The sequence below is a fragment of the Pelobates fuscus genome, chromosome 5, assembly GCF_036172605.1.
Source record: "Pelobates fuscus isolate aPelFus1 chromosome 5, aPelFus1.pri, whole genome shotgun sequence".
Lineage (NCBI taxonomy): Eukaryota > Metazoa > Chordata > Amphibia > Anura > Pelobatidae > Pelobates > Pelobates fuscus.
In genome coordinates this window covers 127,296,497-127,320,358 of record NC_086321.1, presented here as the reverse complement: position 1 = coordinate 127,320,358, position 23,862 = coordinate 127,296,497, and the positions used below count along the sequence as shown (strand labels likewise).

Below are 23,862 nucleotides of genomic sequence, written 5' to 3'. Positions count from 1 at the left end.
TGCGATCTGTACCAATAGCAAACCGATAACATATTTGCTTGTACAGGGATTCCTCTGCTAAACAGCTCTTTCAAAGGCCGGTACACTCACAATGCTGGACTATGAAAGTTCTGTTAAGAGGAACACCTGCACAGGCAATTTGTATTTTTTAATGCTTACCAGCATTTCAGTTTGTTGTTAGTATAGAGAGCAATGCAAACTAAAATGCTCGAAGCCAGCGGTATATTTATAACTAGGCCTAAGCTGAGGTTGGCAAATATAAGGGACAGCATCTCTGTATTTTATTTCTTTTAAATTTTGGACACATTAAGTGGCAAGGGTTATCTTTTCACCTTGACTGGTGCCTCCTCTCATAATGTGCTGCATTATAACACAGTATGAGAGGGTTTAACCACAGTCCGTACCAGAATAGTGCCTTAAACACAACTTCATAATTACTAGTTGCCAATCATGTCCATTCCCTCTACATGCACAGTGTGCAGTTGACATTCCAGGATAACCTGTGCATTTCCTGCTGCCCAAGACTCATGTCAATCATTTTATTACACTCTACCTTAGCCATACTAATTCCTACTTGCAATGGGTACTAGTGATGGTCTGTGATCGGTCAAGACACTCTCAGCCAATCGCTACCACCCATTGCTGTCTGGACTAGTGCAGAAACATTAGCATGTGCAACGGGGCGCCCTGGGGTCTCAAATGGTTTAAAGGACAGATGTTAACTCAAAAATCTGTTTTAATATAATAATCCTTAAACCAGGAATTTTTTTTTTTTTTTTTAATGAAGTATATAGGTAAAACAATGAGGAAAATCTCATCCCTACCTTTAGTATATGACATCATCCATCAGAAACTTTGGTCTGATAGTGTTTGAAAACTGTCTTTATGACCTTCCCTGTTTTTGTGTAGGAAGTGACGTCCTTTAAGTGCTTTTTTGCTAAATCATGTGTCTTGCAGGAAAGGCTTCTGTCTGACCAGTCTGCCATATAGACTTGATTGGTGTAGTGTTCTGCAAGTTTCTCTCCGCTCCATGCATGAACTCTGGAGCTCACCAAGAGTCTGGTTGCTCCAGACTTCTTCTATTTAAGAATTAGGGAGACCACTGTGCTCTTGGGTATCTTCAATAGAGTAAATATTTATTGTAACTTTCCCCAGATCTGTACATCGACACAATCCTGTTTCTAAGCTATGCAAGCAGTTCCTTTGAAAAACAGTTCCTTGTTTTTTTGCTCTGATATCATTTACATCTATGAGATCTTATATTGACAGTTGTGTGCCTTTTCCAAATCACATTAAATAAAATTAATTTTACTGTAGGTGGACTTCAATCATCTCAAAGATGATCCAGGGAAATAGGATGCATATGGGCTTAATTTCATGTGTTATAGCAATGGGTCTTAATACATGTCAATGTGATATTTTAGTTTTTCCTTTTTAATAAATTTTGTAAAGTTTTCGAAAAACAATTTTTATTTGCTATGCCATTATGCGGTTTTGAAAAAGTTGATGTGAAAAAATTATTTAAACAATCATTTGCAGCATAAATCTGCAACATAAAGAGTTGGAAAAAATTAAGGGGTGTGAATACTTTCTGAATGCCCAAAAAACAAACTTATATCCTATCTGTCATGTGCTGTGTTAAAATATGCAGTCTAATTCTCTCTAAATAGTAGCAATACTCTTTCCCCAAAATAAAAATGTAATGTTTTTCCTTTCTAGATGCTACATTGCCATTATATTAGCAATATTTACATTTTGTATTTCACCACCATTTGCTTACACAGAGAAAGCTTTGAACAAGTTCTCAATATTCTGAATACTGGGCATACATGTGAACAAACTTGAAAAGTTTTTGTGTTTTTAGTACATTTGTTTCCACAATTAATACTTTCTGTCTTCTCCTAGGATATCAGTGCAATGGAAGAGGAGAAGGACCAGCTAACAAAGAGGGTAGAGCGTCTTAAAAAAAGGGTAAGGAGTAACTGATACTGTAAAATTTCAATGTCAAGCCCCTTGGTCACAGGAATGTAAACAGGGATTAGGATCGAAATGTTGCACATTTAAGAAGGGAGCTGACAGAAAGGGAATCTTCTTGGGCCCATACCCAAGGCTTGTAAAGAACGTGAATCTGATCCCTGTGCATCAGCTGCTGGAAGTAATGTACATAGCAAGGAAGTGCTAAGTGGGACTACTGCAACATTTGATACCCTGTGTTTGTTTTGTTAATGGCTTGACCGTGAATTGTAGCACTTCTTCATTCTGATGTAGGTGGACACAGTTCAAAATCATCAGCGAATGCTTGAAATTGCAAGACAGTTGCGGCTTGAGAAAGAACGTGAAGAGTATCTAAGCCAGCAGAAGCAGACACTGAGAAATCAGGTACTTGTCTCTAATACTGTTTAGGTGCTGCTGGAATTAGTCATACAGCAGGTTATAAAGATGATTAGGGATATTTTGTTGTCTCGATCTCTCTAATCATAATTACATTGTTTAACCCAGGGGTGTCAAACTCGTTTGTTCTGAAGAGCCAAATTGTTCACTGGTGTAGGTATGGAGGACTGAATGTATAAAATGTATATATACACAAGAAAGCGTCTACAAGGAACAATTTTACATAATGTCATAAATGTAATCTATTACTTTCGTACAACAACAAAACAAAAAAAGTGTGGTGTTGGTGTTAGAATAAAGTTGTGTGTTTGTATGTTCTGTTGACATTTGAATGCAGATGTGCATTTATGTATAGCATGTTCGTTTGAACACAGGGGTGAGTTTGCAGTAATGTTGTTTCAATGCAGGGGTGTATTTGTGTGCGGTGTTTTATTACAGGGGTGTGTTTGCGTGTCTTGTTGCAGTTTGAATTCTGGGATGTGTGCACTGCAAAACGCATATATATACACACACTGACACACACTGACACAGATATGCACACACACTCAGTTACAAACTGACACAGGTACACATACAAACGGAAACACCAAGACACACAGATATACACATAATTATCAATTAACATTGTTTAGCTATAGTTTGCATCTCACTTCCTCCCAGCATACTGCAAGTGGAAACTAACGCTGTGACAGACGACCGGTCCCCTAATCTAAGAGACCCAATTGGCCTCCACCACTTCCCTCATGGCCACACATGCATATGGTTGCCAACATATACACACACACACAATGCTACACATGTATACACACACTGTTACGTATACACGCGATTACTTGACATCGTCCTGGTGATGGATTAACAACTCCATTCTTCAGTTGTAACAGGTAGCCTAGTTACAATTGGTCATTTGTAGGTTTTATTTTTATTTTCACATGTTAATTGAAAGAAAACATTTTCAATAATTTACATTGTGGGATTTGCAGGCCCCGATCATATTGTGAATGAATCGAGACACCCAGGTCTCCAATCAATTTGTAAGGCAAGACAGGAGCAATGAGAACATAAATAGAAATCAAATAAATATAAAAGTCTACAGTGTTAATTAAAGTGATTGCATCAACAGGGATTAGAGAGTGTATAACCCATACCGTTAATATTTAATTGGCAAATCTACCTCTCCCCTACCCCTTAATTTGTAGTATGTATTTATATATATATATATATATATATATATATATATTTATATATATATATATATATATATATATATATATATATATAATGTGGAAAGCACTGCTGGTACACTAAACCATTTATTATTGGAAGTTGCCTGGGGCCTGATGATATGTTGTGCCTCTACCATTGGGGACCCGCCAAAATAGCATGTTGACCTAGTTTTGTGTCCTGACCTGTGTTAAGAATCACTGGTTTAAAGTGTTTTAAATAAATTGTTAATACATGAATGGCTTCTAAATGCCTATAAGAAAGTGAATTGCTAATTATATAACTAATATATAAGCAGTCTTTGTAAATTTGCATACTAGGAGCATTAAAAAACATCAAATGCTGGATTCTAAGGCAACTGTATATGGCAATCATAGGATTGTGTCAAGGCTTAACAACAAGGAACACAGGCGACATTCCAGGGTCCGTATTGTTTTTTCTTTATTGGAGGGTAATGCTCCTCAAAATAAAATACTGCGACGTTTCGGCTACATCGCATTAAAGGACCACTATACCACTATAGTGCCAGGAAAACATACTCAGGGACCCCCTCCCGCCGGGCTCTGGGGAGAGTAAAGGGTTAAAACTTACCTTTATTCCAGCGCCGGGCGGGGAGCTCTCCTCCTCCTCTCTGCCTCCGATCCTCCCTTTCGGCTGAATGCGCATGCGGGGCAAGAGCGGCGCGCGCATTTAGCCGGTCTCATAGGAAAGCATTTACAATGCTTTCCTATCGACGCTTGCGTGCTCTCACTGTGATTTTCACAGTGAGAATCACGCAAGCGCCTCTAGCGGCTGTCAATGAGACAGCCACTAGAGGATTTGGAGGCTGGATTAACCCTATTATAAACATGTTTATTAAAAAAAGGGTTAATCCTAGAGGGACCTGGCACCCAGACCACTTCATTAAGCTGAAGTGGTCTGGGTGCCTAGAGTGGTCCTTTAATCATGCATAGTAAGCACAAGCATACACTGGGTATATATACCCTTTGAATCAATCAATTAACAGATCACATGGTTAGTCCAATTAACAAAGAATTCCTAAAATCCTGACGTGGATTACTATAATTGGTTACATGCCTATGTGATCACTAAAAATAACATAAAAACATGACATGGAGTATTCCAGCTCTAATTACCTCAATATCTCCATGTCTTCCCACCCATAATGGTGTGTTTATTAAAAAAAAAAATTCTAACCCCAGACATTATATTTCAGACTGGGCCCCAATATAACAGCATTGATTAGCAACACCCATTACTCACAAGCAATCAAGCTCTGCAGAATTGCCTAAGCAGAGGTATCATCTCTGGAAAGCTGCCCACCCTCCCCTCCTCACACCATCCCACCCCATGGTCATTACCATACTTATAGATAGTGCAGATCAGCTGGTTTTCAACACCAATCCAGTCACTAAACCTCTCCTCACCTGAAATCCCTCTGTTAACAAACTGCATCCTTAACCATGGTTTAAACACTCATAGGTGTATGTGTGTTTATATATATATATATATATATATATATATATGTCTATGATTATATATGTGCGTATGTTTAATCTTCATATCTATATAACAAAACACATTTTCTCTAAATAATGTTCTCCCTTCTACTTTTCACTTTCACACTAACTTCTCCCATTAGTAAAATATCCCTATCCCTTTGCTCACCTGTCCCTGGCAATACCATCTTCATTACTTCCACTTTACTCCCTTCCCCTCTCTATTCATCCCATGCACTCTTCATATACCTTTCCAGCCTATCTCCTCCAACTCCTCCCAAATCCTCTATGTACATACCTTCCTACAAAACTTTCAAAACCTACTCTTTCCTTCACTTCCTTTCTATCCTTCTGCTCCTAGCTGCTGGTGATGTCTCTACAAACCTCGGTCCCATCTCGAAAAACCCACCACGTACTAACTCAAGGAACCACACCAATCTCATACCCATCTCATGTTACTCTTCCTTTAAATCCTCCTTCAGTACTGCCCTCTGGAATGCACGCTCTGTTTGCAATATTACAAAATCCACTGCTTTCCACGACCTCTTCATCTCTCGTTTCCTAGATTTACTAGCCTTAACATAAACATGCCTCTCTCCCTCTGACACTGCTACCCCTGCATCTTTGTCCTTTGGTGGTCTTCAACTAACCCACAACCCGAGACACTCTGAATGCTACCCACCCCCCCTTCCCTCTCTTTCCCATCATTTGAAATTCATTCGATTTGCCTTTTCAAACCCTTCTCTGCTAGTATTGCTGTTATTTATCACCCCCTGGCTCCTCTCTCCTCTTCCTTGATTACTTTGCTGCCTGGCTACCCCACTTCCTCTCTTCTAATATTCCATTCCTAATTCTCGGAGACCTTAATATTCCCATTAACCCACCTTTGACCTCAGCAGCCTCTAAACTACTTTCAATTACTTCCTCCCTTGTTCTATTACAGTGGGCTAATTCTAGCACCCATGTAGCTGGCAATAACCTCAACCTCATTTTCTCTTATGCATGTACAGTATCTACAGTACATGTATCTAATATCTGCAACACTTCATTTCCTCTCTCCGATCACCACCTTAACTCCTAACCCCCCTCAACTCAGGATGAACCTTAAAGGAAAACTCCAGTGCCAGGAAAACAATCAGTTTTCCTGGCACTGGAGGTACCCTCTCCCTCCCACCTCCCATCCCCGGTTACTTAAGGGGTGAAAACCCGCCCACCGGCCGAGGAGATCTAATGCGCATGCGCGGCAATGCCGCGCATGCGCATTAGTGCTCCCCATAGGAAAGCATTGAAAAAGATTTTCAATGCTTTCCAATGAGGAAATGAGCGACGCTGGAGGTCCTCACACAGCGTGAGGACGTCCAGCGACGCTCTAGCACAGATAATCTGTGCTATGATCCAGGAAGTGCCCTCTAATGGCTGTCTATTAGACAGCCACTAGAGGTGGAGTTAACCCTGCAAGGTAATTATTGCAGTTCATAAAAACCTGCAATAATTACACTTGCAGGGTTAAGAGTAGTGGAGTTGGCACCCAGACCACTCCAATGAGCAGAAGTGGTCTGGGTGCCTGGAGTGTCCCTCTATTGACCTCCAGCAGCTGTCATATGATATTGATTCACAACTGCTATCCACCACTTTCCTCTTCTGTCCCTCACTGGCCATCTCCATATAACACAACCCTCACCTCTGCCTTGAATGCTGCAGCCCGGCTCCAAACATGCCCCTCAACTGTGGCATACTAAATTAACACGCTACCTGCAATACCAGAGGGATTTTGGTCGAAAGTTATCTATAATATTAAGCCGTTTTTAGAAATGCGTAGGCTTTGATGTTGAGTATGTTGTCTTCTACATCTAATTGTGTTGCATTCTGTATGCTGTATTAATTGCTCTTGACATCACCCTTATTATATAAGTGTAGTTGAGGTATTTTGATAGCTAAATAGCTAGATGGTCTTATACTCACTGTTGTATTTCTTCTTTTTTTCTAATAACCAACAATTTATTTTATTTAATAATACCAAGAGGTCAGTGTTTCAGTTCCACTTGAGAACTTTTCCTAGTTGAGACCTGACAGTTCTGCCTATTATAAGTGAGGAAACACCTTAAGAACAATAAAGATTGCTTACCTGTGTGTTTTGTTATATATCCATCTGTCATCACTGAGTGTGGCTAAAAAACTTCTTATGGTTATGAAAAAGGTGCACATAACGTTCCAATAATGCTTGATGTCTCCATCAGGTTGCAATTGCACTCTCAAGTGAAATAAATTCTGCATGAATAAGAAGGATTGCCTGTTACTTTTGTCAAGTTTGTTATAGTTTTGTAAATCACCTTTGCATGTGTGGATGTGTAATCACACTAACCTTAGGGATGACCTGGGCACAAAGGTCAAGTCAGGCAATGCTGTTACAACATTTTACTATGGGTCATAAGGTGCTGGAGCAGGTGCTGATGGTGAATAAAATCCATTGATTTAAAGGAACACTATAGTCACCTAAACAACTTTAGTTTAATTAAGCAGTTTTAGTGTATAGATCATGTTTTTTTAAGTTTCACTGCTCAATTCACTGCCATTTAGGAGTTAAATCACTTTGTTTCTGTTTATGCAGTCCTTGTCACACCTCCCCTGACTCTGATTGACACAGCCTGCATGAAAAAAAATTGGTTTTAACTTTTAATCAGATGTAATTTACCTCAGACAATGGTATCTCTTTCTCTGTAAATTGAACTTTAAACACATACAGGAGAGTCTTGCAGGGTCTAGCAAACTATTAGCATAGCAGGGGATAATAAAATCTAAATTACCGTAAACAGAACTTGCAATAAAGGAAGGATAAACTTTAGAGGACTCTTTACAGGAAGCGTTTAGGAAGGCTGTGCAAGTCACATACAGGGAGGTGTGACTAGGGTTCATAAACAAAGTGATTTAACTCCTAAATGGCAGAGAATTGAGCAGTGAGACTGCAGGGACATGATCTGTACAACAAAACTGCTTCATTAAGCTAAAGTTGTTTTGGGGACTGTAGTGTCCGTTTAATTTATGGTACTAGCAGGAGTCACATACCAATCCTCAGGAGAAAAAACTCTTAAAGCTTTCCCATGTCTATTTGTGCATCTTTGTAATTTGTATACACATGTTTATATGTAGAAAGAAAACATAAGTCATTTGTTAACCAGTAACATATACTCAAATTATCAATGCCATGAGACCAGAAAACTAACAGGTTTTAGGTTGGTTATGTATGTTTTTATTGTTAAATAAATAGTTATAGTACATCCTGCTGAGTTAGAATTTTAAAAAGAGAACATTTAAGTAAGCTTTTCATTTGTGCTAATGATTTAATGGATTGTATATTTTCTGAAAATACGTATAATGGTGAACTCATCAAGATTCTCCTTATTGTTTGCTATGAAGCTGGATAGCGCGGAATTGAAGTTGCAGAGAGCACAGCATCAGCTGAAGAATATGCGCCAGGCTGCTGCCGATGCAAAACCTGAAGGTCGGTGAGATTTAGATTAGACTTGTATTCTCAAATAGAATGTATATGTAAATAGGTTATATGAACTCTCTAGTTGTGCTGGCAGCAGTATTTTACTTTATATTCATTGTTATAGGCTGAGCTTTAACTTGTTTTAAAGGAACTCTATAGGGTCAGGAATACAAACATGTACTCCTGGCCCTAGTGTTAAAAACACTATCTATCCCCCCTGGGGCACCTAAATAAAGTCAAATCTTACCTTTAGTTCAGTCTGCTGCTGGCTGACATCATCAGAGGTGTTGCTCTGAGCCAACCACAATGCTTTCCCATAGGAAAGCATTGGGTCGGCTGAGCTTGTCAAGGAGGCAGATTAAGGGCAGAACCAGCACAAGCCAAACACAGCCCTGACCAATCATTATCTCCTCATAGAGATCAATTGAATCAATGCATCTCTATGAGGAAAGTTCAGTGTCTGCATGCAGAGGGAGGAGACACTGAATGTCAATGTGCAGCACTGCTTTAGGAAGCACCTCTAGTAGCCATATGAGGAGTGACCAGTGGAGGTATCCCTAGGCTGTAATGTAAACACTGCCTATTCTCTGAAAATACAGTGTTTATTGCAAAAAGCCTGAAGGTAATGATTCTACTCACCAGAACAAATACAAGAAGCTGTAGTTGTTCTGGTGACTATAGTGTCCCTTTAAGTTGTTTTTCTACACAGTTTTATGTTGTCATTCTGTAGATTATGCTCTCAATACATATGCAACCAATTTCTACTTTGAATAACATGTACACTACCTTTACCTGTTGTGTATTTCTACTCCAATTCTTTTAGGTTGTAAGCTTATTTAAACAGGGCTCTAACTAGTTTTTGTCCTTTTAGGTCAAACTTGTGACCTGCACATATTTGTATGTCTCATACACCCATTCTACAGTGCTGCAGCAAATATTGGCATTTAATAATAATAACTGTGCAGCATTTTAATAACACTTATATTTTTGCTCTGAAGTTCCCTCATGTAGTGCACAACAGATTAGGAAAGTTTATCTTCTAAATGACTTTTCCCCCATCCCTTCATCGTTTCATTCCACTAAGGATTACTTTATAGCAATCCCTTACTAGACACATGTCGATGGAAAATAAATCAGAAACTCTAATTCGCATGGGTCATTTCATTTTCACAAATCATGTGAGTATAACATTTTTTCAGCTGAAGACAGGATTATAACAGAGTTCAAGGAATTGTTTGAGCATAACTAAATCTCTAACTATTGTGGAATATTTTATTGAATGGGCATACATTTTCAACATATGACATACCTCACAAGTAATTAACTTCATATGTAGAAAGTTTGCTTCCTAAGCGGAAGAAATCCATTATGCACTAGTCTGTGAATAACATGTCCACTTTAAGAAAAAGTACATTTATCATTTTTTCTCTGAAATGAAAAAGCTTTTTTACAACTGCTGGATTCATTTTTACATCCATGAAGGCGCAAGTAGCAAAATGAAATAACTTTTTGTTAAAAAATCATTCTAGAACTCTAACATTCAGTAAGTTAAAGGGACACTTTAAGCACCAAAACAACTTTAGCTGAATTAAGTGATTTTGGTGTATATGCAGGAGAATGTGAGAGAGCTCTTTCTGTCAAACCGCTCGCGGCGAGCAGGTAAGAAGGGGAGGGGGAAGAGAATCATGGAGGGACTGAGGAGGGGAGGGGGAAGAAAATAATGGAATGACTGAGGAGAAGAGGTGGAGAGAATCATACAGGGACTGAGGAGGGAAGGGGGAGAGAATCATACAGGGACTGAGGAGGGAAGGGGGAGAGAATCATACAGGGACTGAGGAGGGAAGGGGGAGAGAATCATACAGGGACTGAGGAGGGAAGGGGGAGAGAATCATACAGGGACTGAGGAGGGAAGGGGGAGAGAATCATACAGGGACTGAGGAGGGAAGGGGGAGAGCATCATACACAGGGACTGAGGAGGGACGGGGGAGAGAATCATACAGGGACTGAGGAGGGAAGGGGGAGAGAATCATACAGGGACTGAGGAGGGAAGGGAGAGAGAATCATACAGGTACTGAGGAGGGAAGGGGGAGATAATCATACAGGGACTGAGGAGGGAAGGGGGAGAGAATCATACAGGGACTGAGGAGGGAAGGGGGAGAGCATCATACACAGGGACTGAGGAGGGACGGGGGAGAGAATCATACAGGGACTGAGGAGGGAAGGGGGAGAGAATCATACAGGGACTGAGGAGGGAAGGGGGAGAGAATCATACAGGGACTGAGGAGGGAAGGGGGAGAGAATCATACAGGGACTGAGGAGGGAAGGGGGAGAGAATCATACAGGGACTGAGGAGGGAAGGGGGAGAGAATCATACAGGGACTGAGGAGGGAAGGGGGAGAGAATCATACAGGGACTGAGGAGGGAAGGGGGAGAGAATCATACAGGGACTGAGGAGGGAAGGGGGAGAGACTCATACAGGGACTGAGGAGGGAAGGGGGAGAGCATCATACACAGGGACTGAGGAGGGAAGGGGGAGAGAATCATACAGGGACTGAGGGGAAGGGGTAGAGAATCATACAGGGACTGAGGAGGGAAGGGGGAGAGAATCATACAGGGACTGAGGAGGGAAGGGGGAGAGAATCATACAGGGACTGAGAAGGGAAGGGGGAGAGAATCATACAGGGACTGAGGAGGGAAGGGGGAGAGAATCATACAGGGACTGAGGAGGGAAGGGGGAGATAATCATACAGGGACTGAGGAGGGGAGGGGGAGATAATCATACAGGGACTGAGGAGGGAAGGGGGAGAGAATCATGGAGGGACTGAGAGGGGAGGGGGAGAGAATCATGGAGGGACTGAGAGGGGAGGGGGAGAGAATCATGGAGGGACTGAGAGGGGAGGGGGAGAGAATCATGGAGGGACTGAGAGGGGAGGGGGAGAGAATCATGGAGGGACTGAGAGGGGAGGGGGAGAGAATCACGGAGGGACTGAGAGGGGAGGGGGAGAGAATCACGGAGGGACTGAGAGGGGAGGGGGAGAGAATCACGGAGGGACTGAGAGGGGAGGGGGAGAGAATCACGGAGGGACTGAGAGGGGAGGGGGAGAGAATCACGGAGGGACTGAGAGGGGAGGGGGAGAGAATCACGGAGGGACTGAGAGGGGAGGGGGAGAGAATCATGGAGGGACTGAGAGGGGAGGGGGAGAGAATCATGGAGGGACTGAGAGGGGAGGGGGAGAGAATCATGGAGGGACTGAGAGGGGAGGGGGAGAGAATCATGGAGGGACTGAGAGGGGAGGGGGAGAATCATGGAGGGACTGAGAGGGGAGGGGGAGAGAATCATGGAGGGAATTCCAACACGATCCAAAGATACCCAAAGACAAAGTATGGACAAGTTAGAGATTACTCTAAAGACAGAGCTTCCCTGTCCAATCCTAACAACTTTCACAAATAACGGCTTTGGGACTGAGAGGGGAGGGGGAGAGAATCACGGAGGGACTGAGAGGGGAGGGGGAGAGAATCACGGAGGGACTGAGAGGGGAGGGGGAGAGAATCATGGAGGGACTGAGAGGGGAGGGGGAGAGAATCATGGAGGGACTGAGAGGGGAGGGGGAGAGAATCATGGAGGGACTGAGAGGGGAGGGGGAGAGAATCATGGAGGGACTGAGAGGGGAGGGGGAGAGAATCATGGAGGGACTGAGAGGGGAGGGGGAGAGAATCATGGAGGGACTGAGAGGGGAGGGGGAGAGAATCATGGAGGGACTGAGAGGGGAGGGGGAGAATCATGGAGGGACTGAGAGGGGAGGGGGAGAGAATCATGGAGGGAATTCCAACACGATCCAAAGATACCCAAAGACAAAGTATGGACAAGTTAGAGATTACTCTAAAGACAGAGCTTCCCTGTCCAATCCTAACAACTTTCACAAATAACGGCTTTGGGATTGAGAAATTGATCTATGGAGGGTCTCTCAGGATCTTTCATAGACCCAGTGTTGAACTCTCGTGGCTCCTGGCAACTGAAGTGCCAGCAGTTGAAGAGGACCTGCAAGACAAAGATGGTGGCATCCATGAGGGATACTTTGAGGAAAGTAAAACTTACCTTCTCCTTCACCACACAGCTCCCGGACCAGCACTGGATCTGTTACTTAAAAATGCAAAGGCCCCCAAAAGTAACAGATCTGCTATAAATAAAAATGTATTTTTAGTCACTCAACTACGGAAAAGATCTTGATTTGTATGTTTGGTTTAAAGGGATACTATAGTCACCAGAACAACTGCAGCTTATTGAATTTGTTCTGGTGAGTAGAATCATTATCAGAGAAAATGCAGTGTTTGCATTACAGCCTAGTGATAACTTCACTGGCCACTCCTCAGATAGCTGTTAGAGATCCTTCCTGGGTCATGGCTGCCTAAAATGCATCCAAACATTCAGTATCTCCTCCCTCTGCATGCAGACACTGAATTTTCCTCATAGAGATTCATTGATTCAATTCATCTTTATGAGGAGTTGCTGATTGGCCTGGGCTGTGTTTGAATCATGCTGGCTCTGACCCTGATCTGCCTCTTTGTCAGTCTCAGCCAATCCTATGGGGAAGCATTGTGATTGGATCAGGCTACCACTTCCGATGATGTCAGCAGACTGTATGGTTTTTTTTAAGCAAACAGCATGCAGAGTTACAGTTTCTGGCTTGAATACAGTAAGATTGTTACTATATTTATGGAGGAATGAGGGGCCCATGGGGGCTAGATGGTGGTGTTAATACTATAGGGTCAGGAATACATGTTTGTGTTCCTGACCCCATAGTGATCCTTGAAATATCTATACTTTAGTAGCCGTTGGGAACTTAATTTGCCGGTTCCTTGAATATTTTGTTTATTTTATTAATTTATTTTTTAACAGATTGCCTATTGTAATCTACTGCACTGTACAACTTTGAATCATATTTAAAGATTGTGCTTCATCTTTGCCTCTTATTTTATTTTTTCAAAACTATCCTGTAGTCTTGTCATGTTAGAGTGCATTTTTTACCATATTTGGGAATATTTAGGGACTAAAATGATAATGAGGTAAAGGGTCTGATTTAAAATTAGCGCGAAATTGACAATTCAAGGCAACATTTTCCAACATGTACAACATTTTAGCCTGCCTTGCTATGCAAAGTAGTTTTAGAATAAGTGACCTTTCTGTAAAGCTCAAGTCAACTCAATCATCATTTTTCCATCATAATACTGTAACGCTTGTTAGGAAAACTCATTGCGCCAGCTTATGGGAAAAGATCAGCTGACCCAGTTTTGTTAAGGACTAGTTGCGAAAATAGCTCAATGTGTCATTCTGAACATTTTCATACCTAGTCAGCACAATACTGGGGCTGTTTTTTTTATCTTATAAGATTAAGACCTCGATTTAGAACTGTTGTATAAGCCTTTCAAATGATATAATGTTTTTGGATAAACTAATTAAATATTAAGAAAAATATTTTAGTTCTGTAATATTTTGATACATATGATTTTGATAATTTTTTGTATATATGGTATTTATTTTGGTTTTTAATATTTTAAAACAATATGAAATGAAGGCCTGTGTAGGTGTTCTCCAATTTGAAGCTTTATGTTGGAGTTTAGAGAATGTCAACCACATTGCTTCAAACGTTTTTTGTATATTTAAATAAAATAAAAATCATTGTTTATTGAACATGATGTTGTACAGTCTGCACTTTAGCAGTAATTTTATTTGAAAATTGAGAGATGGCTTAGAATGATTATATTAATGAAAACGTATGTTATTACCTTTTTTTTTTTTTTTTAATTCTTTATTTTTGGTGCAAATAGGATTAACAAACATTCCTGTGGTGCCACGACAGCAGGCACAGGTGGAGTAATGCTTACAAAGTCATGGCATTATACATTTGCAAATTTTTTATGAAATAGGATAACATGCTGAGGATACAGGCTAAAAACATAAGCTTATTTCACAAGATCCACATAATAACAGTGAGTTGGATCATAGAGATCTGTGCTTGTAGTTAAATTCTCAGGAAAAGTAAGCAGGTCGCTGCAGTGTGTATACTGACACAAGCTTTAGACTCAACAGCACGTACAACAGATAGCATGAGCGATTAAGGCAATATAGTGTAACAATTAGGCACAGATATATCATGAATGGCTATAGTGCTGCACATGTCATAAACAATAAGCATGTCTTGTGAATCATTAGCTTGAAGCAATATTAGGTTAGAGTAACCTAGCTGGTGGACATTATGATTAGTATTAAGTGAAGTATAGACTGATGGTCAAACATGAGTAACTAATATGGAGCATAACTAGGTCATTTAAGTTAAAACAGTAAGATAAAGTGTCGCAATATTATGGCAGCTTGTGAGTCACTGGTTTGGTACCGACAGGCTGGGTTTGGGCTGTAAGTCCTTAGGGGACATGGGTACCTTACTCAAGAGTCTGTGGCACAATCAGCTGATTCCCCGGCTTGGTAGAGCCATGTCGCCCCTGGGATTTCCCCTGAGTGCCTGGTCACAGTTTTGTGGCAGTGCTTGGTATGCGTTGCGCCCGTCTTCCTGTTGGTTCATGGCCTCCCTGGTCGACAGCGTCGATTCGCCCCTGGTTTGCAGTGTCTGGCACCACTTCCTCCCTTTTGGAGCTGAGCCCTGCTGGCCCGAGGTTGTCGGGTACGTTAAGTGTGGGGCAGGTTGTGTGGGTCGGCAGGTCCCTCTCTGGGTTGTGAAGGCTTGGGTGCTTGCGCCTGGTATTTCCCGCCCTTGTGGTCGTCGCTGTGCGGTTGGTCGGGCTGCTGCTCTGAGGGCTTGTTGTGGAAGTCCGTAGTGGCGGCGGTGGGTCTCCGGACGGAGCCAAGAGGCCACCATTCGAGCCGCTTGACAGTGGGACAGTCCCATATCGCATATGATTTTGTGGAAGCTTGTGCAGAGAAGGTCTAAAGCTTCCAGTTGGCGAGCGCGTGTGTAATTGCTAGTATTCCCGCCTTTAGGCCCGTGCTGGGCGGCCATCTTGGGTTTGCCCTGGCAGGCTGGGGTTGCTGCTGGCTGCGAGGCTGCAGTCTTTTGTCGTTGTGTCGGTCCGCTTGGTGTGTGGATACTGGGATAACCCCCTCCGGTCCAGGGGGGGGGGGGGGGGGGGAGATCTGGAATGCCTCTGAGGGGATCCGGTGCCGGAGAGAGCGGCCGCCTCTCCCCAGCCCCTGCTTCCGTAGGCCGCAGGTCTCTTTTTGGGTTCAGGGCTCTGACAGGCTCCGGGAAGGTGTCCATCGAGTCAGCGGTGCACACCCAGTGTGGGTAGCGCACCTTGGTGAGTTTTTGGGCTGAACAGCCTCCGTTATGGTCCATTATGCTGCCCGCCTGGCAGGAGCTCCTTCCCTGCACGTCTGTGCGGCTTGGCGGCCAGACCCCGCCCCCTTACATTTTTTTATAAATTGTAAAAGGTAATTGTTATACAGGATGGTGTTTAGGATTTGGTGATACAGCTTTGGCATTGAGGTTAATAGTTTTATTTGGGGATAATATAGTATTTGGGTTTACTGTACTTCCCCAAATCTACTGTTTGTGCCCCATTACAATGCAGGATATTTTCATTTTAAAACGTAAAACAAATCCAAAAAAAGTGTGAGGTGCTTTAAAAATCTTTTGCTCTATATATCCAAATACCCAACAAAAAGTGATGCGTTTCAAAAATTTTATTAATTATACAGAGTGTGCTGTTTCTTCTGTGTACTTCAGAAAGTGTAAACAAATCTCAATATTATTATTATCGCCATTTATATAGCGCCAACAGATTCTGTAGCGCTTTACAATATTAGAGGGGGAATTTAACTATAAATAGGACAAATTCAAGAAAACTTACAGAAACGATAGGTTGAAGAGGGCCCTGCTCAAACGAGCTTACAATCTATAGGAGGTGGGGTATGAAACACATTAGGACAGGAAATAGCAATCAAATAAGGAGGGAGTGAAGCAGAGCTGGAGGAGAGAGTAGAGTGCTGCCCTTTAGGAAAGAGCAAGGGGCAGGTATGGGAGGTAGAGGTTAGTCTGGGAGGCCATAGGCTTTCCTAAAGAAATGGGTTTTAAGGCACTTATTAAACAATTGAAGACTAGGAGAGAGTCTGATGGCGGTAGGCAGGCTATTCCATAGGAAGGGAGCCGTCTGCAAGAAGTCCTGTAAGTGCGAGTTGGCAGCGGACCGAAGGAGGTCACGGATCTGTGAGGAGATATGAGGGGCTAAGATTATTCAGTGCTTTATAGGTATGGGGTAGCACTTTGAATTGACTCCTATAGTATACAGGAAGCCAATGAAAGGACTGACAGAGAGGTGAGGTGTGAGAGGACCGACTAGAGAGGAAAATCAGTCTGGCGACACCATTCGTTACAGACTGTATTGGGGCAAACGGCTATTGGGAAGACCAATTAGGAGTGTTACAATAGTCCATGTGAGAGTCCATGTGAGATATTACTAGAGCATGGACAAGCTCTTTAGTAGCATCTTGTGTAAGAAAGGTGCGGATGTGGGCAATGTTTTTTTTTTTTAATCATTCTTTATTTGTCGGATTTTTTGTGTATTTAAATAAACATATCAATATTCGGGAGAGGGGGTACAGAAAAGAAAAGAGGGAAAGGGTTGGGGTGGGGGCATAACATTTGCATCCGTTCAGATTCGTACCATCGCAGGGTACGCATAAGAATATTATAAAGCAAGCAATGGTATACAGTGATGTATCGGTATTGATTGGTGGTCAGGAATCCATGCGTTCATTCTCGCTCTTTTGGGAGCCAGTAATTGTGTATACCAATATCGTCGCGGTGGGGGGTTGCCTTTAGGTTAAGGGGTGGGGGGGGTGGGGGTCTGGTCAGGTCATGAGTCCAGCCAGGGTTAGAGTGTCTAGTCCCGTCGGGGACGTTGTTTGGTTCCTATCTGTCGTGTCCGTCGGGGGTGATTCGTTTAGGGTTGCGTCAGTGGGCTTGCCTGGTTGATCGCCCAGTTGGTATTGGGTGGTGAGGGTGTTGGGGACTCGTGCTGAGGGTAGTCCTACTGTAGATCCAGATGTCGGGTTTGTCCATCTCTTGTCGTTTGTGATAGGCTGTGCGTGGTCTCTACAGTGCCCCATCTGTAGGGTCACAGTAATGGTCTGTACTTGTCGGGTTCGGTAATGTGTATGTTGGTGGGGTGGTCGTCTGTGCGTCCCTCTGATGCGTGGGTGTGCTGTGTGTTTGTTTGTGTTGTGTTAGGGGACGTCATGATGGTGGGATTAGGTAGGTGGGTTGATATCCCTGCAGGTGGTCTTATATGGGTGAGTTGGGATATAGGAAGGGGTTACAGCCTGTGGACCGCCCGGGGCGTCGGGCCCCCCCGCCCGAGCCCCGGGAGGGCCTAGAGTGTGTAATGTGGAGTATGAGTTTTGTGGTGAGCCAGTGTTGTGGTGGAGTGTTGGCGGTTCAGTCTTTACTTATGATGTTGATCGTGTCCCTGTCTGTGTGTGCGAGTCACCAGGGGATAGTCGTGTCCCCCTCCAGCCATGGGTCCCATATTTTGTGGAACTGTTTAGGGGTGTCTCGAATTAGTGCCGTCAATTTGTCCATTTGCGAGCACTCTACTATTTTTCGTGTGATCATGTCTTGTGGTGGGATACGGGGCGTGGACCAGAGTTCTGCAATGGATCTGCGGATGGCTAGTGCGATACGGGCAATTAGTTTGTTTTCTGATCTTGTGAATGGTTCTATGGGTTTGGATAGCAACAGGGCCCAAGGGTCCACCGGGCACGGTTTGTGTAACAGTTTGGTGATTAATTGGGTGGCGCTTTGCCACAGCGGGCGGAGTTTCGGGCACGTCCACCAGCAGTGTAGGAATGTCCCCGTTTCCCCGCACTGTTTCCAGCATGTGTTAGTCGGCGTCTGGTGCATGGTGGCTAGGCGTTGTGGTGTGAGGTACCACCGGAATAGCATTTTATATGCTTGTTCTGAGTGGGTTACGCATATGGACACTGAGGCTATTGCCTCCCAGATGTCGGGCCAGTCCGTCGACTCAGTTGGTGGGCCTAGGTCTCTTTCCCATGCTAAAATGTATGGGAGGGAGCGTTGTGTGGGGTGGTTGGCGATGGTCATGTATAGGTCTGATATTTGGCCTTTTCTGTTTGGGCGGGTTGTGCAGTCACGTTGATGCTCGGTGTAGCCGCGAAGCTTCGCAGTTGGATATACCTGAAGTGGTCAAATGTTGTTAGGGAAGAAGATTCTGGGATGTCCGCGAATTGGATGGTTTCGGTGCCCTGATAGAGATGTCCTATTCTGGATATATCTCTTTGCTCAAAGTTGGTAAAGTGTTTGGGGGTGAGACCTGGGGGGAACAGTTTGTTCCTCCAGATGGGGGTCATCGGGGATAGGAAAGAGGAGAGGTCATATTTGTCCCTCGTCTTGTCCCACAGGTCCAGTGCGTGGTTAATCGCGGGGGCCGTTGGCGGTGGTAGGGGTCTATGAGGTCTGGGTGTCCACATGTATAGGGACGGGTGGTCGCGTCCAAAGATCAGGTGTTCCAGGTCCACCCATCTTTTCTTTCCAGGCGGGATATGCCATTGCTGGATCTGGGCTAAATGTGCTGCCGTATGGTAGTGTAAAAAGTTAGGTAGGCCCAGCCCTCCTGTTTTCTTTGGCACGTATAGTGTGCTCCTTCGCACCCTTGGTCTACGTCCGTTCCATATGAACGTGTCAATAGCTGATTGGAGGGCTTTGAAGTCTGGTTTATGTAGCGGGATGGGTAGGGTTTGGAAGAGGTAGAGGAACCTAGGGAGGAGATTCATTTTAATGGAGGTCACGCGCCCTATCCATGATATCCCCAGGGGTCTCCATTTGATGAGGTCCTCATGTGCTTTAAGGAGTATGGGGGTGTAGTTCTTGGCATATAGGGAGGAGACGTCAGCTGGCAATTGGATTCCGAGGTAGGAAATAGCCAGGTGGCAGATCCTAAGTGGGAATGTTTGGCGTAACCTTTCTAGGCTCGCGGGGTCTAACTGCACGGGAAGGAGTTCAGATTTGTTTAAATTGAGCTTGTAGCCCGAGATGTCGGAGTATTCCTGTACGATGCTTAGAAAGTGCCCTAGGGAGTGTTCCGGGTTGGTCAGAGTCAGGAGAATGTCGTCGGCGTACGCCGAGATCTTGAATGTCTCTCCCCTTACAGTGATCCCCTCCACCTCCCCGCTGGCTCGCACCGCCTGGAGTAAGGGTTCCAGGGAGAGGGCAAACAACAGGGGTGATAGAGGGCACCCCTGGCGTGTGCCGTTGGTGATGGGAAAGCGCGGGGGCGGTATGTGGGGCAGTAGGAGTGCACCTTGAGGATCGTGGTATACCGCCTGCAAGAATGAGGTGAATTCCGGTGGTAGTCCTATGTGCGTTAGGGTGTGGTGTAAAAAGGGCCATGTCAGGCGGTCAAAGGCCTTTTCGGCGTCGAGTGATATTACTGCAGTTGGAATCTGTCTATGGTTAGCGAGCCATATAAGGTCCACCGCTCGTCGGGTGTTGTCCGCGGCCTGTCTGTGGGGGATAAATCCCACTTGATCTGGGTGGATCAGGGATCCTAGGTACGGGTTCAGTCTATTTGCCATGACCTTAGTCATGAGTTTGAGGTCTACGTTAAGTAGAGATATTGGCCTATAGTGAGAGGGCTCTAGGTGGTCCTTACCGGGTTTGGGCAGGAGGCAGATGTTCGCGCTAGTCATATCCGGTGGGAGGGTTTCTCCCCTAAGTGTAGCGTTAAATACCCTGCACAGGTGGGGGAGCAGTAGTGGGCTAAATTCCTTATAATATAAGGCAGAGTAGCCATCTGGGCCCGGGCTTTTGTTGGGCTTGAAGGAGCCAAGGGCTAACGCCATCTCTTCCACCGTCACATCTTGCCCCATTGAGGCCTTTGCCTCCTGGGTCATCGTGGGTAGGGACACGTCGTTCAGGAATTTATCTATACGGGCGTGTAAGGAGTCTAGGTTGTTCTGGGAATGTCGGGAGTGGTTATAGAGGTCAGTGTAGTAGTCTTGGAAGATACGACCTATGTGTGTCGAGCAATTGCTTGTATCACCTTTTTTGGTGCGTATAGCGGAAATCCGTTTAGCTTCGATTCGTTGCTTAAGGCGGCGGGCCAGCATTGTGTCCGCCTTGTTCCCTTTTTCGTAAAAAGTGCGTTTTAGCCACATCAAGGCTTTGGCGGTGTCTTTTTGCGTAAGGCTTTTGAGTAAGTCCCGAAGCGCTGTTAATTTAGTTAGCGTGTTGGGGTGTGGGTTCTTTTTGTGTATGGTTTCTAGGTGACGGAGCTCCGTCATTGCGTCTGTGATTTGTTGTTGCGATCGTTTTTTCTTATGTGAAGCTAAGCTAATAAGGGTGCCTCTAATGACCGTTTTGTGCGCGGCCCATATCATCGCGGGAGAGGTGTCTGCCCGTGTATTGAGGTCGAAGTAGTCCTTTAATTCCTTTGTGATTTTGTCTTTGATTAGGTCGTCGTGTAAGAGGAGAGGGTTTAGCCTCCATGTCCAATGTTTGTGGATGGTCGGCAGGGTCAAAGTAATAGCGATCTCAGCATGGTCTGACCATGATATGGAGCCTATTTCCGATCTAGTGACCTGGGGTACTAGGTTAGGGGTCACTAAGAAGTGGTCTATACGGGAATACGTGCCGTGTGGGTGGGAGTAAAATGTGTAGTCCCTGATTGTTGGGTGTTGTGCCCTCCATATGTCGATCAGGTTTTGTGACGTTAGGAATTGGTGGAATAAAGCGTCATTTTGCGATGGGCGGGTGCGCGTGTTATGGGGATGCGTCCTGTCGATGGCCGGAGTATGGACTGCATTGCAGTCTCCTCCCACGATGAGGCGTGCAGTGGAATAGGTGTTGAAGTGTGTCGTTAATTGTTGCCAAAATGATGTATCTGGTATTGTAGGTGCATAAATTGAAGAGAAGGCATAGGCCGTGGTGCCCACCCTCCCTTGTATCGTGACGTAGCGTCCCTGTGGGTCCCTGTTGCATACTATATCAGAGAGGGGGCAATTGGCTTTTAGTAAAATGGCAACTCCTTTTGTTTTGGAGTCTGGGGACGTAGCCATATAGCTTTTCGTGTAGTATCTATTTGTTAAGGGGAAGGCTCGTTGGGTTGTGAAATGAGTTTCTTGAATAAGCAGGATGTCTATGTTTTGTTTATGTGCCCATCTGAGTATGCTGTGGCGTTTGGTGGGTGAGTTTAGGCCTTTTGCGTTAATGGATACGCAGCGTAGGTGTGTGGGCATTGTGCTAGTGGTGCTCGTGAACGGTAGCTAGGTGTGGAGTGTGAACGGGCGTGGGGCCCGCGCCCGGGCGGTCCAAGGCTGTGGGGCTGAGGGGAAGGGAGAGAGGGGGAGATGGGGGGGGGGCTCTAGTCCTCGGTTCCCGAAAGGGGAAAAGGGAGAGGGGGGGAAGCCGGGGAGGAAGGGACGGTAAAGGGTAAGCGAAAAGTCGGGGGGGGTGAGCTACTGGGCTTATAGTGTGGCCAGTAGGGAATGGGGGTGAGCGTCTAGCCGCTCCGTGGGTATTCTTACCCTGGTGGTGTTGTGTCGTCTGGGGTTGGCGGTCTCTCTAACAGAGTCGCCGGCAGGCATGTAAGCTGGTGATGCGTATACCTTAGTGTGTGGTGGTCGGTCCGTGTCACTGGTGGTTCCGTATGGTCTGTAATGTCTTACCTTATGCCAAGGCGTAAGTGTCGTAGGTCAGTGCTGTCAGGTCGTTGGGAAGTTGGTACAGTATCTTGGAGTTGTCGATCAGGTAGCTGTCCGTGTCGTCCTTTGTGCGTCGGTGGGTCCAGTCTTCCATGTTGCTTACGCTAAGTCTAGAGGGGAGGCAGCGTCACAGTGAATAAGACATATAACAATCAAAACATTTAAAACATTGAAAACATGGCATGCATAACATAAACAGCTTGAATGTTCCCTAATGCGGTTTAGCTTCATATACACTAAGTCCTGATCTCTATGAGACCCTGCGCGGGGTTGCAGGCATGGGGAGAAGGGGATGCCAATCATTTGGTGACGGTTTCCCTGTATTTCGCGCCTCCGAGGTCAGGCGAGGTGGCATCCAGTGAGCGTGGAATAAAGCGGGGTGGCCATGGGTCTTGGATTACTCGTATGTCCCAACCCAGGGGCAATGGAAAGTTGCTTGCCTATCCTTTCTTGAGCATCCCCTACATCACCTATTTCCTGTGATGCAGTCAGAGGGGTTTAAAGTCAGCGCGAGCGGCTATAGGTGAGGATCTAAGCTATAGGGTTAGGCAATCATGAATACTTTTTTTTTGTTTTTGTTTTTTTTTTTTTTTTTTTTGTTTTTTTTGTTTTTATATCTTATTAGTATTTTAGCATTTTTTTTTTTTTTTATCTTTTCCCTTTTTTTTTTTTTTCCGGTTTCTAAATGTGTGTGGGGGGGGGGGGGGGGGGGAGTGTAGCGGGTTGCGCTCAGGGCCAGCGGCTAAGGTCGAGGCTGGTGTTTTATCGTGCCCCTCTAGCCTGTCATAGGGGCAAGGGCTAGGTGTACATGTTCAGGACAAAGTCATATCTTATCTGGTTCTTGTCGACAATTGGCCGGGAAAATGTTGTCTTCTGGTGAGCGTGTCCGTGGGTTCGGCAATCTCACGGATACAGTCCTTATAGTCCTGGTGGCTTATTGATGGTGAGGTTTGTGGAGGAAGTGGTTGTCTAGTCCCTGATGTCTCTCGCATATAATCGTGGTTAGTTGGTGGTTGGGGGACGAGGTCCTCCGGGCGCTGGGTTTCCTGCTAGATTTGGGTGTGGGCCTCTGGCTGCTGGCCTTCCAAAGGGTCGCCTGTCTGTCGATTCCGCAGAGAAGTCAATGGCGGGTAGGCCCAGACGTTCTGCGAATTCAGCGGCCTCCGAAATGTTGTGCAAGGTGTGGGTTCTGTCATTCCGCCTGACCTGCAGCTTGAAGGGGTGTCCCCAGGTATACCTAATATGTCTTCTGGCCAGTTCCAGGGTGAGGGGCCGCAGTTCCCGCCTTTTGCGTAGAGTGCTCGGGGCTAGATCTTGGTAGAAGGATATCTGATGCCCCTCTATCTGCAGTGGGTTGTCTCTAGCCGCCCTCATGAGTGCTTCCTTGATGTGGAAGTAATGCATGCGGATAATAATGTCCCTGGGCTGGGTTGCATTGGGGAGGGGGGCTTTGAGGGCCCTGTGTGCCCTGTCTAGCAGGAGTTCGGCTGGTGAGGCTTCGGGTAGTAGGCCGCAGAATAGTTCCC

General features: G+C 44.8%; 1 protein-coding gene across 1 annotated transcript in view; it reads left to right on the top strand.

Annotated features, from left to right (window-relative positions):
• The window catches only part of IFT81 (intraflagellar transport 81), a 155,551-nt gene that overhangs the window by 32,475 nt on the left and 99,214 nt on the right, over positions 1 to 23,862 (top strand). The window contains exons 6-8 of the mRNA XM_063454252.1: positions 1,906 to 1,971; positions 2,269 to 2,379; positions 8,529 to 8,613. Coding sequence (XP_063310322.1) covers positions 1,906 to 1,971; positions 2,269 to 2,379; positions 8,529 to 8,613 — 262 coding nt within the window. The remainder of the gene's footprint in view (positions 1 to 1,905; positions 1,972 to 2,268; positions 2,380 to 8,528; positions 8,614 to 23,862) is intronic.